The 15,808-nt window shown below is 40.6% G+C and overlaps 1 protein-coding gene across 1 annotated transcript in view; it reads right to left on the bottom strand.

Moving 5' to 3' along the window:
• Positions 1–4,122: 4,122 nt before the first annotated feature.
• Positions 4,123–15,808, bottom strand: part of LYSMD2 (LysM domain containing 2) — a 20,612-nt gene continuing 8,926 nt past the window's right edge. The window contains exons 2-3 of the mRNA XM_007935168.2: positions 5,629–5,963; positions 4,123–4,165 (exon numbers count right to left, since the gene is read on the bottom strand). Of these exons, the coding sequence (XP_007933359.1) occupies positions 4,123–4,165; positions 5,629–5,963 (378 nt within the window). The remainder of the gene's footprint in view (positions 4,166–5,628; positions 5,964–15,808) is intronic.

Below are 15,808 nucleotides of genomic sequence, written 5' to 3'. Positions count from 1 at the left end.
AAGTATGGTGAAAAGATACAACCCTGTCGCATTCCCTTCTTGATTTTAAACCATTAAGTGTCCCCTTGTTCTGTTTGAATGACAGTGTCCTGGTCAATGTACAGGTTCCTCATGAGTACAATCAAGTGTCCTGGAATTCCCATTCTTCTCAGTGTTACCCATAATTTGTTATGATCTACACAATCAAATGCTTTTGCATAGTCAATAAAGTATTCTTTGCTTTGAGCCAAGAACCATCTGATATCAGCAATGATATCCCTCATTCCACATCCTCTCCTGAAACCAGCTTGCATTTCTGGAAGCTCTCTGTCAATATACTGCTGCAACCATTTTTTAATTATCTTCAGCAAGATTTTACTTGCATGTGATATTAATGGTATTGTTGGGTAATTTTCACATTGTGTGGGATCACCTTTCTTTGGAATGGGTACAAATATGGATCTCTTCCAGTCTGTTGGCCAGGTAACTGTCTTCCAAATCTCTTGGTATAGCCGAGTGCTTCCAGTGGGGCATCCATTTGTTGAAACATCTCAGTGGGTATTCTGTCAATTCCTGAAGCCTTGTTCTTCACCACCAGTTCCTTCAGTGCAGCTTCAACTTCTTCCTTCAATACCATTGGTTCTTGATCATATGCCACCTCCTGAGATCAATGAACATCGACCAGGTCTTTTTGGTCCAGTGACACTGTGTATTCCTTCTATTTTCTTTTGATGCTTCCTGTATCATTCAATATTTTGCACATAGAATCTTTCAATATAGCAACTCAAGGCTTAAATTTTTTCCTCAGTTCTTTCAGCTTGAGAAATGCCGAGCCTTAGTGAAAATAAAATGAGGACTCAAAAATGTTTTTGAGATTATGGTCTTAATTTCATCATTTAAGTTTATGTTACATCTTTCAAATAATGTCTTTGGATTTTTGTCTTTTGGATTACTCTCAAATTTGAGGTTATTTTATGTTAAACTGCATGATAATTCCATTTTTTAAAGTTCCTACGCCTCCACAGAGGCCCGGCCTTTTTTTACATAACTGTTCCCCACCCCCTTTTTTCTTTTCTTTTAGTATCATCTTCCAGCTAACTTGCCCCAGTTCAGGTAATAGTTATTACAAGAAATAGCAAAGCACAATCACAACACTCTATATCAAAGATGCCATGGTAACATGTAAATAAGGCAAAACATTAATATATGTTACATTATAAACAAGCAAGAAATTTGGCAAGACAAGGGCCGACAGCTAATGTTTCCCTTTAAGGCACCACTGGTTTCGGCCTCAAAGGTTGAACATGGGCGATTCTGGTGCTGCAAGTTTTGCTGCATTAACATCTAATGTCACTTATTTCTGGCTTTCACTGAATACCTGGAGAAGCAAGACAGGGAAGAAGAAAATGAGGAAAGAGAAAACAGAGACAGAAGAGGGAAAAGAGAGACTGCAATGAGGAAAAACAAAGGTCCAAACCATTTCCTTTTTTGTCCCCCAGAACGCAAATTCCTCCTGGGATGGTGAGGAAGAGTAAATAATGGGAGTTTTTATGAAAGCCCAAGAATTTATTTTGTGAGGATGGTGCAGGATGAGACAGTGTTTCATTCTGTTGTACACAGATAGGTTCGCTGTGAGTGGAAGCTGACGCAACAGTACCTAACAACAAGGATTTATTTAATTTGGTAGCTGAATAGAAATTGAGGCCAAAAAATATTTAATTGTAAATGATATATTTCTTTGTTTACTGCAGTAACCTACACATATAATGAAGGTGTGGTAGTTCAGTTTGTGTGTCAATTAGCTAGGCCTGGTTGAATGGCTGGGCAGCTGGTGGTAGTTATTCTCCATGATGAGACTGGCAATCAACTCCATGGTGGGATCTACCACAAGCAGCTTAGTAGCTGCTTTGGGCATGTGGTCTGCTTCCCATATATAAGTAGTAGCTTTGGGAATGGTCTCTAACATATGGCATGCGTGGACCCTGCATGTAGCTACGTCATTGTTCAGCAGCCTGGCATGCTCTGCCAACCTTGGAACTTTCAATGGACTTGAATTAATGGTCTGCTGTGTGGTTGGTAACATCGGGACTATGCCATTGTATTTGTCAACCTTGGGCTTGTTAGCCTCAGCAGCCAGTAGCTGCCTGAGTGAAGAGATGCCTCTAGTTTCAGTGAGCCGGGAGCAAGAGGCAGAGCTGAAGCACAAGGGGGAGGGGCTTTCACACAGCCCCTAGAGCCTGGCACTTTGAACTTGGACTTAAAGCCTCCAAATTGTTAGAGAATAAACTCCTGTCTGTTAAGGACATCCCATTTGTAGTATATTTCTGTCAGAGTGGCATTAGGTAACCAGAACAGAAGATAAATAAAAGGAATAAAGATCCTCAATGCAAATGAGCATTTAAAAAATAAATAAATAAATAAAAACCCAAACACCCCCATCAAGTAGATTCTGACAGATTGTTCCATCTTCCTTCCGCCTTCCACGGAGTGGCTAGTGGGTTTGAACCTCCAATCTTCTAATTAGCAGTCTGATGCCTTAGAAACTGCACCATCAGATTCAAATGAGCACAATAACTACAAAACACTCTATAAAGGGATCGGTCAATGAAATAAAACTTGAATTCATCACTTTGTCAGATCCTGGTATTGTTTGTGCTTTTGACCTTATACCACGTTTTCACTGTATCTGAAACTCATCAGGTCAAATATGAAAACACAAAGGTTACTAGTAACTATAACTGATTTGCTTTTAAATTGTTGAAACTTTGTTTCCCCAAATGGCATTTATAATAATAAGAACTATTAAAATGGAGAAGAAGCTGTCACCATTTAAAAATGTCATTTAAAAATCAATTATATTTGTTTTAGACTACACAAACACATTGTTCCACATCCTACTTTGGTGAGTAGCTACTGGGAACTTAAAAGCATTTGCAAGCAGCCATTTGGATGCAATGATGGGTCTCTCCTCATCCAGAGCAAAGAAGAATGAAGAAAACCAATTCGTCCAAGCAACTGGTACACCATGCAATCCTCAGCCTACAGGGCTATGAGACCGGAAGAACTAGATGGTGCCCAGCTACCACTGTCAACCACTCGGAGGGGGATCTCTGTAGATCCTGGATAGAGTGGGAGAACAATGAACAATAAAACTCAAAATCATTTGGGGGGGGGGGAAGGACTAGGTTTGCTGGTCTGATAAAGCCTGGTGGAACTACTGAGACTATGGCCCCTAGCTGCCCTTCAGATCTGGGATTGAACCCACTCCTGTGGCTTCCACCCAAACAAAAGACAGGCATATGAGCTGAACATTTACATTAGGTAGATACACTACTTGGAGAGCTCAATTATAGGAGAATAGAAGGGCTGTGTATGCACAGGGAGACAGCCTGGGGTGCAGGAGTACATGGGAAGGAAGGAAACAGGGAAGAGGTAACTATGAAGAGGAAGTGGAAGGGAAGGTGTTGCACTGTGGGAAATTATAGTCAATGTCATGAGACAGTATATGTGAGCTACTGTATGGAAAGTTAATTTGCTCTGTAAACTTTCACCCATATCACAATAAAAATTAAAAAAAAAAATCAATTATATTTGTTTTAAAAAAATCAAAGACCCAAGTATGAAAACATAGTTTATTTTCTCATTCAGACTCTTGTAGTTTATTTTTACAAAATAACTGACAAAATTTGTTTCCTTATTACAGAATATGTAATACATATAGAAATATATATGTAGCACTTAAGTTATAAACACACAGCAAAGTCAGCATCACATAAACAGCAACCATGTTTTTCATATAATTAAATTTTATCAGGAGATAAACTTTTTATCTTGAATACGTAAATAGTCTTTGATGCTTTTATGTCAACCAGTATTTACAAAAGCTAGCCTGAAAACTACCACCACCTACAAAAGTGATAAGCTTTAGGATACAATTTTGCTCTCATACCATAATAAGACTTAAAATTACAGTAAGCCAGCAGGAGCTAATCACGTCAATGCAATTGCAGTAGTTGGAACTACTAAATTGTGATTTTAAGATGTATGCTATGGAAATTCAAAAGACATGCTTTTGAATCTTCAGTTCTTGTCTTCTTTATGGCCCAACCACTTATTAATCCAAGTTAGAGTTAGGCCCCCTAATCAGCTGTGATAGAGGGAAGTTGCATAGGGGCTTTCTTCATCTCTGAAAAAAAGAAATCGAGCATAAATCAATGTTTTAAAACTATAGGCAGAAAACGAATATGCATACTTATTACATAATGTAACATCCAATTGCCAAAGAAGGGCAGGATTAAATCAACTTATTAATAGTGTGCATTCCTTGAAAATTGTATGAAATGAAAATATTAAGGTGTACATGGTTGTCTCCCCCAGGTAGTAAAGAATTTGGAAGAATTGGTGTCTCAGTTATTGAAATAAAGAATATTTGTTTATATATGTAAATATGTTATATTATATTATTCTGTTGTTATTATCAGTTGCTATCAAGTTGAGTCCGCCGCAGGGCAACCCCATGTGTGCAGAGTAAAACTAACTGCTCCACAGGGTTTTTAAGGAAGCAGATCACCAGGCCTGTCTTCTGAAGCACCTCTGGGTGGGTTCAAACCTCAAAACTTTTGGAAGTAGTCGAGTGCTTAACCATTTGCACCACCCAGGGAACTTATATTAAATTATAAATTAATTACATTTTTATATTCCACCTCTTTCCCAAAAGGACTTGTGGTGCCTCCAATAAAGGGCATACATATAGTAACATGAGTAAAATAGAAATGAAAAACCAGGACTAAAGAAAGGAAAAGGAAATATGAATTATAAGAAATATTATAATAGTTGATTTTGACCATAAATTTTAGTGGCAAGCTTCTCAGAAGCCTGGACAAAAATAAGAAACACAGGAGGTTGTGCCAATCTTGAAATCATAAAGGAATAAGGAAACCAATTTTATAGGAGAAAGGTCTGTTTTAGTACCAAATTTTTTAAAAGAAAAAAAAAAAAAAAAAAAACCCAATAAGTTCACGTGAGATCTTATTAAGGAAACACGAAGCAACAACCAAACTCGCTGCCATTGAGTCGATTCCAACTTATAGCCACCCTCATTGGGTTTCCAAGCCTGTAAATCTTTACAGAAGTAGACTGGTCATTGTTCTTCCACAGAGCAGCTGGTGGGTTCAAACATCCAACCTTTGGGTCAGCAGCCAGATGCCTATACACTACCAGAGATCCTTATATAGGAAACATCAGGTAACACAAAAAAGGAACAATGTCTTTGACAAATTTTATAAGGATCAGTATTTTATAAGTATTCTCTAGGATGCTGCACCCTTGAAGGTATCAACTAGATGCCTCTACTTGGCTTAGCAATTCCACCTGGAAATGCTAGCTGGGCAGTTATGCTATCAAAGCAAGGAAGCAAACGTTTTATAATAAAGCACGTGACTCGACGGCAAATAACAACAACAACAACAACAAATGACAGATAAAGCCTTGTTGCAGAATGCAGTAGCTTTGCATTACACAAATGTTAAAAATGCCTTTCTAGAATTCAAATACAATATTTAAATCAAAAAGAAGAAAGGTTTGGCCAAGCAAGGGCATTTTAAGAAACAATTCATTTAGCCTCTGACATTTTTACCAGAGCATTTTTACCTGCTTTCTTCTTTTAGTTTCTTGGCTGCCTGTGTTGATAACTTAATTTGCAAGTCTAGTCTCTGCAGGAAATCTCGGGCTGACACTTCCTCGGGCTGTGCAGGCTGAACATCAGCTTCCTGAGGATGACTGGGAGGAGAGAGGTCTTTCTTAGCCACCACTGGCTCTTCTTCACGAGAAAGACTGCTTTCAACAGTTTCATTTTCTGGAGAATCAATTGAGTTAAGTCCATTAAACAACAAAGGCTTCTCTGATATAACTGGGATGTTCAACGTTTTCTTCAGAAATATACAATCATTGGTAAACAGTTTATTTGCCCTTTTTATCTGCTCCATCTAAAATATGAAAAAGAAAACATCGAGTTACATACAACTAAATCCAGGAGTAGGGTTTATTACATAATGCTGAGCTAAAAATACTCATGTGTTCAATGCTCCTTCTGGATTTGAGATTCTAATTCAAGTTTGGTCCCCTCCCCAGACTGCTCTCGTTATTTCAAGAGATGTCAGGAAATTGTTTCCTAATTAAAACAACAACAACAAAATCCTAATTTTTTTCCCCACTATCTTATTTCCCCTACAAGATAGCTTTTACCAACATGGGCAGCCTTAAATCCCTGAAGTTAAAAAGAAAAGTGGAAGTTTTAGCACTTATTTAATAAACACATGCAATCAAGATGTATTGATACCAATACATCACTGCTGTTGAGTCAGATTCGACTCACAGCGACCCCTCCTTGGGTTTTTGAGGTGGTGTCACTACAGAAGTAGATTGCCCAACCTTCCTTCCGAGGAGTGGCTGGTGGGTTTGAACTGCCAGCCTTTGGGTAAGCAGTCAAATGCCTTAGGCACTAGCCACCAGAGCTCCTAAGATGTATCGATAATTACTGGTAATTGGAATGTGGAAGTTGGAAACAAAGAGAAAGCATCTATAGTTCAAAAATATGGCCTTGGTGACAGAAATGGTGGTAGAGATTGCATGATCAAATTTGCAAGACCAACAACTTATTCACTGCAAATATCTTTTCTCAACAACATAAGCGGCTGCCATACACGTGGACCCTGCCAGATGGAATACACACAGAAATCAGATCTACCAGATCTGTGGAAAGAGGCAATAGAGAAGCTCAGTATCATCAGTCAAAACAAGGTCAGGAGCTGGACAAATCTGTCTTGGAGAAGTACAGCCAGAATGCTCCTTAGATGCAAGGATGGCAAGACTTAGTCTCACATAGTTTGAATATGTTATCAGAAGGACCAGTCCCTGGAAAACAACATCATACTTGGTAAAGGAGAGGGTCAATGAAAAAGAACAAGACACTCAACAAGATGGACTGACACAGTGGCTGCAACAATGGGCCCAAATATAACAACAATTGTGAGGAGGGCACAAGACTGAGCAGTGTTTCGCTCTGTTGTTCACAGGGTCACTGAGTCAGAACTGACTCCATGGCACCTAATGACAACATCATCTTGGACACATACCTCACTCATACACACATTCGTACAGTGTTTCAATCTTTCTACCCTGTGAACTGGGTATCTGTAGTTTCACTCTACACAAAAAGAAAAGCATCAAAGCTTATAGATTATGTAACATGGACTCATTATACAATGCACAAATGAAGAAGCTATGATTTAATACAGGATTCTTTTCATAACCTCAAACTCTTTCATAGCCTGTGGACACTTCCTACAAATCACAGAAATGGGGAAGGGAGGTGAGGTGAAAGGGAGAATGGAATTTACATATATTTTTAACTTTTATAAAAGCTCTACAATCTAAATATTATTACCTCCTTTTTAAAAATGATAGCTTCTTCATTTGTGCATCGTATCATTAGAGTGAAGGGCATGGTGGTAAGCGCAGCTAGGACTGCTGGTTCCAAACATGTTGTAGAAATGTCTACTTCTATGTTCATCACACTGTGTTAAAATGTCTTCACCTGGCTAGCCTGAAACTTTTTTTAATTATCTCTGAGTTTTGGTGGTGTAGTGCCTAAGGCATTTGACTGCTAATCAAAAGGCTGGCGGTTCAAACCCACCAGCCACTCCTTGGAAAAAAGGTTGGGCAATGTACTTCCGTAGCGATACCACCTGGGAAACCCAAGGAGGGGTCGCTATGAGTCAGATCCGACTTGACGGTAGTGCGTGCGTGCGTGCATATCCCTGCCCTTAGAGAGGTGTTAAGCAAATCAATGACCTCTTCTAAAGTCAAACTCTTATTAAAATAAGCGGAAAAGAAAAGGAGAGAAAAAGGAAGGAGACTAAAATATTATTATGTACCAGTCACCATGCTAAGCACTTTACAGGCACTACAGCATCTAATATTCACAACCCTTCCCATATGCTATGTAACCCAGACAGTTTGGTACAATAGGTAGGTACACAGACCTGGTTCAAGTCCCACCTTCACCAACATGAACTGTCTGAACATGAGCATGTTATTTAATCTCATTGAGCCTGTTTCTTTATGAGTGAAACATATTACCTACATTTCACGGGGTTGTTGTAGGGATTAAGTAAGAGTTTATATGCACACTTACATAAATGGGATGTGTTTGTGCATGAAAGAAATGAAAGAAGGATTACTTAGTAAAGTGTCTGGCAGGACTCTATTTTCCAATGAGAATATTAAGGCACACAAGGGTTAATTAATTTGACCAAGGCTGTATAGCTTCTTAACGGTTTAAGCTGGGATTTCTGAGCTGCTTTCTGTCAGATTCTAAAGTCCATACAACATCAGGATTAAAGTGTGACTTGTGGGACTGAATTACAGGGAGTCTTTAATTCCAAATCGATTCTGAGTAGAAAAATTAGATTTCAACTTCAAAGAGCCTACAAAAACAACAGTCAATTAAATGAGTCCTGTTCCCTCTGTTTCTTACTATGAGCTGAATCCTTAACAAGTAGTATATTTAAAGCTTTTTTTCCTTTTTAAAAAAAATTAAAGAAGAGAGATAGAAGGGGTGGTCTTTTGGGTTCTGGTTTCTATTAAAAGAGAGAAGGCAACAGAAGGAGAGAAAGAGAGGACAGAGAAACATGAATATGGGCAGATGCATTTTATAGACAAAACTGAAACCTAAAAAGCTCAAGTATCTCTGGTACTAATTTAGGCTTAGTTTTGAGATAGTGAAATAACTTAAAGCAATCCACACTCTATTCTGCCTTTAGTACCCCTTGGTTTTTGCTATCCAGCATCTACTTCTTCCCTCTATCTTTGTGCATAAGCTTCCAACAGCACTAAGTACCCCCTGGCATTAAGGGTGAGTCTATGACTCATTCCTGCTCTTTGGAGAACCACAGTGCCCTGGTTTTCGTGACAGGCCACAGTCCATCTGTGAACCATTCACAGATGCAAAGAGACTGTTGCTGGGTTTGAGAGGCAAGATCCTATGTTTTTTCTGCTAGAAGGAGATAGGCCTGGAGTGCTGGCAACCATCCTGCCAGCTCATGGAACCTGATAATAAAGCCACCTTGTAGGTGAGCATTTGCACCTCTGGATCAAAGTCTGAAGCCAGAATTCTCCTAGACCTTTCAGTTCCATGAGCCAATAAACTTCTTTTGTGTATGTGTGTGTGCTTGCTTAGACCAATTTGAATTGGGTTTTCTTTCACTTGTAACAGAAAGAGCTCTCATTGATGCTGTGCCCTTTGAAATGCTTATTTTCATGGGCTTACACATACTCATAGTCATTGCTCCCTGAAAGTAAAGAGGACAGTGAGAGGACATCCAAGAGGAGACTGCCAAGATCTGAATTGCTAAGGAAGGGCTGGGAGCAGTAAGAGTATATGCCCAATTCCTTCAGGGTAAGAATTGTTATTTCTATAGCCTCTCTGGGTCTGACAAAATTCTTACACACACTGTGGTGAAACGAGTTCCTTTATGTGGCCTTTTGCCTTTGGAAAAGCACCTTGAGAGCCGCCCCCTTCCCCACCACAAGCCCCAAGTTTTCTACCCCAGAAGGTTTGCTACTTTTGTCCAGGTTGATTGACATTTCCTGGGTAAACTGTAAGCAAGGATGGTTTGATATTTTCTGCCTGGCCTTGGCCTGCAGCCTGCTCTGTGATTGGTATGCACCTTGCAGGGTTAGGTGACTGATGTTGGAAGGAACTAGGACAGAGGAAGGGAGCTCTGGTAGCATAGTGCCTAAGGCACTTGACTGCTAACCAGAAGGCTGGTGGTTCAAACCCATCAGCCACTCCTCGGAAGGAAGGTTGGGCAATCTACTTCTGTAGTGATACTGCCTCGGCAACCCAAGGAGGGGTCACTATGAGTTGGGTCTGACTCGACAGCAAACAACAACAACAACAGGACAGAGGAAAGGAAAGAAACATTTATTTAAAGAGTAAAATCACAGAAGCATAAAGGCTGGCTCTCTCTCTATCCAAGAGAGCAGCAGCCCTGACTAAGACAGGGCTCTTTTATATTTCTTTTTTCAGAGTTGTTTCTTTGATTGATAGTTGAAAATGTCATTCTCTCTGGTCCCAAGGTTGGCTCATTCTTTCCATTTGGGTCATATTGCCCTTATTGTTTTATTGTTTCTTTCCTGCAATTTCTGTTCAGAAATAGATCTTGATAGGAACTAGATATTGGCCATTAGGGGATTTGTTGGTTAACTTATTTTCAGGAGTACCAAACTGGAACTTCTAATAATAATCAAACATTAATCATTATAGGGTTGGGTAGTGTGGTGGTTATGTTTGTGTGTCAACTTGGCTGGGCCTGGTTAAGTGACTGGGCAGCAGGTAGAAGTTATTCCCCATGATGAGACTGGCAATCAACTCCATGGTGGGATCAACCACAAGCAGCTGAGTAGCTGCTTTGGTTATGTGGTCTGCTTCCCACATACAAGCAGCAGCTTTGGGAATGGTCTCTAGCTTGTGGCATGCTTGGACCCTACATGTAGCCATGTCATTGTTCAGCAGCCTGCCATGGTCTGCCAACCTTGGGACTTAAAATGGACTTAAGCTAATGGCCTGCCATGTAGTTTGGTAATATCAGGACTGTGCCTTTTTACTTGTCAACCTTGGGCTTGGCAGCCTCAGCAGCCAGCAGTTGTCTGAGTGAAGAAATGCCTCAAGTTCCAGTGGGCTGGGAACGGGAGGCAGAGCTGGACCCCAAGGTTGAGGGGCTTTCACCCAGCCCCTAGACCCTGGCACTTTGAACTTGGACTTAAAGCCTCCAAACTCTAAGAGAAAAAACTTCTGTTTGTTAAGGCCATTCCATTTGCGGTATATTCTTGTCAGAGCAGCACTAGGTAACCAGAACAGGTAGTTAGCTATTTCCAGGAGTGTACATTCCTTTTTGCTGAGGATATTCATTGTTAGATTTGAGTTTATTAACCCTTCACTATTCAATGAAGTGTTTATGGCCTACCGAGAGGGCAGATTGGTCAGTTTGTGGCCCTGATGAGTGTCATGCCTTGAAATTGACAGAGTTTGTATATTTAAGCAGCCAGCTCCAAAGAAGTATTTCAAATAGAAAGAAGCAGGAAGAGAAGCAGAAGGAAGAAAGAAGAGAGAAGTAGTAGAAAGAGAGAGAAAGGAGGCAAGGAACCTCCTAAAAGAGTTGTAACAGTCAAGGGCTGTAACACTGAAGAGAGTGAGAGGCCTGGAAGGGGTCCAGTGGCAGAGCTGGTGGTGACAGCACAGCCAAGAGGATCCTATCCTCAGAGAGCCAAGAGGAGACTGTCCTCAGGCCTGAGAGGAAGCCTGCATGGTTAAGGGGAGCCAAGAGAGCTGTCCTGCACTGAAGAAGAGAGACTGTCTACATGCTTCCTGATCCTGAATTATAGCCTGTTAATCCTGATCGTGAATTACACCTGTTCCTTAATAAACCACTTAACTGTAAGTATGGTCTGTGAGTTTTGCATGGCCATCGGAACAGATTATTGAATGCAGCAGAGAAGTAGAGAGTGCTGTGGGAGAGATGACTAAGTCAGAATTGGTAAAAACATTGTACAGTGGAGGTATGTCTGACTTCTACCTCATAGGGATCAGGTTTGAGCTGATCCTGATCACTCTCCCCCTTGAATTTAGACAGATTCTGACAATGCTACTATTCCCACAGTTTTACAAATACTCATTGCTTAGAATGAAGAAAGGAAGGAATTAATACACGTCAGTGGAACAGGCCTAGACCATAAATCCAGGGACGTGACCATAAAGAGGTGGTAAGTTATCTCTTGTGCTGTTTACTCTCCCTTTGCCCCCACCCTCACCTTTCAATCCATTCCCCACGCTTCTTGAGCCTACTTTAAACACCAGGTGTTAGACCTGTTGAAACTGCATTAGCCAAGGCCCCATGCCCTCAGAATTCCAGTTGGTATTCTAAGGAAAGGCACCTGCAGAACACCTCACCAGAACTCTAGTAGCCATGTCTCTATGACCAGAGTTCCTGTCAGACAGTCCGTTCCCCAAGGCTCCAGTTCTCACCAGGCTCGGGGACACCCTTACCTTCTTTAGGCCCAGGGGTAACAGCTCCTTGCTGTCACTAGTTTCTGAGTGTTTCACCCTCCCTCCTCCCCTGTTTGTTCCCTTAGCCTTGCTTCACACTTCCACAAATATCCCTTAATTAAATTCTCTTTGGCCACATTATCTGTATCCTTCTGGGACTCTGACTAATACATCATTTAGAGAAAGGGCATCAAAGGCAAGCAAGGGGCCATTGATATGGAGAACGAGACAAGGTAACTGAGTCAAAGCTGGGATGCAATCAGGTAGTCCAAAAAGAATGAAGTATAGGGCTCCCCTGAGCTCTTGAATGTACTGTTCTACAATGGATTCACTGATACAATTGCCTCTTAACTAGTCCATGAGCTTGCTGAATTCAGGGACTGCATCTTATTCATCTCTGTAAAACCAGTAAGCATTTAGGGTATATGTTGATCCTTTAGAGATACATGGTCTGTAATCTAAGATGACATGAGATGCCAGCATAAAGGACACCAGGATATCCAGTTAGTGCCTAAGTGAGAACCAATCTAAGCACAGGGGCAGATCTGTGTCTGAGGTACAAATAGATAAACGAGTTCAATACAAGGTAGTGGTTAGAAACACGTGCTCTGAGGCCACACTTGCTGGGTTTAAATCTTGGCTTTGCCACTTCCTAACCATTCTATACCTCTGTTTCAATTTGTAAAGTAGGGGTAATGATAGTACCAGAAAAACCAAACACACTGCTGTTCCACCTCAAAATATGGTTGCTGTGAGGACTAAATGAACTGACTCATGTCAAACATTTAGAAATGCTTGGCACACAGGAAACACTTGATAATGTTAGCAACTATTATTAAATTTGGTTATAAGTGAGAAAGTAACAAGTAAAGGCAGATCCTAACATGTATTCAGCAAAACAGAAGATGGTAGAATCTTTTCTCCCAGTAAAAAGCTTTTCTCCTACAAAATAAGAATATAAAGAGGATTTCATATCAACAAGCCCAGGTGAATAACAATTATGCTATCATTGCTCTAAGCATGAGATTAGATTTTTTCCAAAGGTAATAAATGTGAACGTAACCTATTCTCCTATATAAGCAATGCCCTGGCCCAACTGCATAGGCTCAAAGCTGTGTTACCTGCAGTAAAATTAAGGATTAAAACTAGTCATGCAAAATGCCAGAAAGAGTGGCTGCAAATGCCCCCAAACCCACGGCCGTCGAGTAAACTATGACTCATAGTGACCCTTTAGGACTGAGGAGGAGTGTCCTGTAGGGTTTCCAAGGCTGTGATCTTTATGAAACCACACTGCCACATCTTTCTCTCACGGAACATCTGGTAGGTTCGAACCACTCACCTTTTGGTTAGCAGCCGAGCACTTAAACACTGTGCCAACAGAGATCCTTGCAAATGCCCCAAATTGGGGAAAAGCCATGTGTAGGGAGGGATGAGCAAGCTCCAGACCAGGTAGGGCTTAGGATGCCAAGGTAATAAATTTAGATTATTTTCATTGTGATAAGAATTCACTGGAGGATTAAGGAAAGGAATAAAGCAATCTGTTTACAGATCACTCTGGCAGCTGCCTGGAAGATGGACTGCCAGGAAAGAGGCATTAGTAGAAACACGAAGCCCAGTTATGGAGTAATTGCAGTAGCACAGGCAAGAGAGGGTGGATAATCCAAAATAGTGAAATGATTTTTATTTTGCTTCAGAAAGTTTTACACTTCTATCTGAATGTAAAAGGATCTTATGTTTTGGGGATTTCACAAGAAAAAATCATGATCCAATGTTCAATATTTCCTAATACCCCATTAATGCTGAGAATATAAAGTGTGACCTTTTCTGTGTCTTAGGTGTGGGTAGGTAGGCAGAAGTATAAGCCATCAAATGCTTTCATTTCAAGGGTCTCTCCTGGTCAGGATTGAGTAGTATGACTCAATGAAATATAAATTTACTGTCTGGTCATTAAGATTATAGAATCAGTAAAGGAAAAAGCTAAAAGGTGGCTATAAGGTCCTTAGGCACTATGCCATCAGAGTGCCTACAAGGTCCAGCATGGTGAAATTAAATAGAGCAAGTACCATCCATAACTTAAAAAGAACTTAGTTAAAAATGGCTTCCCTGTAAATAAGCTTTATAAGGATGAATTCACTTTTTTTTTTTTTTAAATAAAAAAAGGTACTTCAACAGTAGCAGCTGGGTATGGCCTAGCACTGTCCGAAGGACACCTGGGTCAGCATCATCAGTCCACCTGCCTGACTATGAATGCAATATCCAAAGCTTCTTTTCTTTGCTCTCCATTCCTTATAAAAGACACCACGACCACCAGTTGCTGTCAAGTTGATTCCAGCTCATGGCGACCCCATGTGTGTCAGGGTAGAACTGTGATCCATAGGGTTTCCAATGGTTGATTTTTTTGGAAGTAGATGGCTAAGCCTTTCTTCTGAGGTGCCTCTGGGTAGACTTGAACCTCTAACCTTTTGATTAGCAGCCAAGAGGGTTAACTATTTGTACCACCTAGGGACTCCCCTTCCAAAAATAGCAACTGGTGGTATAGTTTACAGAACATTTCATGTACACATAGAGCACTCATCCAATTATTATCATTATTTTACAGAAAAGAAAACAAAGCTAAATATGAAATGATTTTCTCAAAATCATTTTCTGTTAAGTGCTGGATCCACCCACTGTTAAATTCTAGATGTTGGTGGCAATCAGATCCTTCCATAGTTCATGTGCTAATGAGAAAAACGATATTTTCCTTCTTTACACTTTGACTCAGAATACATTGTTGTTGTTGTTGTTATCTGCCATCAAGTCGGACCGACTCATAGTGACCCCTCCTTGGGTTTCCGAGGCAGTATCACTATGGAAGTAGATTGCCCAACCTTCCTTACAAGGAGTGGCTGGTGGGTTTGAACCGCCAGCCTTCTGGTTAGCAGCTAAATGCCTTAGGCACTACGCTACCCGAGCTCAGAATCCATAAGATTCTATTAATATGAAATCCCCCCTCCCGAAGACAGCAAATCTCTAAATTAGAAAGTAGATTCGTGGTTGCCTGGGGCTGGAGAAGGGAACAGGAAGTGACTACAATGGGCATAAACTCTTTTCAGAGTGACGGAAATGTTCTAAAGTTAGATTCTGGTGATGTTTACACAATTCTGTAAATTTACCAAAAGTCACTTACTAAATGACTTGTTGTAGCATGTTAATTATACCTCAGTAAAACTGTTTCAGGGAGCTCTGGTAGCATAGTGGCTAAGACACTTGCCTGCTAACCAGACGGCTGGCGGTTCAAATCCACCAGCCACTCCTCGGAAGGAAAGTTGGGCAATCCTACTTCCGTAGTGATACTGCCTCGGAAACCCAAGAAGGGGTCGCTATGAGTCGGGGCCGACTCGACGGCACATAACAACAACAACAACAACAAAACTGTTTCAAACAAAAGAATACAGGAATCCCTGGGTTACAATGAGAACAGCTTCTACTTGCCCTTTAATGTTATGTAAATTTGTCCTCACTGGAAAGTAGGAACCAACCTCTACTCAGAACAAATTCATCACAAACACCTTTACTTGCTGCATGTGCAGCTTTTAAATCACTAAAAAGGGTTCCAGCTTTTTCTTGCACTAAAAAATCCAAAACCATACAATAGCCAAAACTTGGAAACAACCTAGATGTCCAACAACTGAGGAATGGATAACCAAACTTTGGTACATTCACACAATGGAATACTATGCA

Source organism: Orycteropus afer, unplaced genomic scaffold (genome assembly GCF_000298275.1).
Source record: "Orycteropus afer afer isolate SDZICR_OR568_19922 unplaced genomic scaffold, OryAfe1.0 scaffold00026, whole genome shotgun sequence".
In the NCBI taxonomy this organism is placed as follows: Eukaryota; Metazoa; Chordata; class Mammalia; order Tubulidentata; family Orycteropodidae; genus Orycteropus; species Orycteropus afer.
This window is presented reverse-complemented; position numbering and strand designations above follow the sequence as displayed.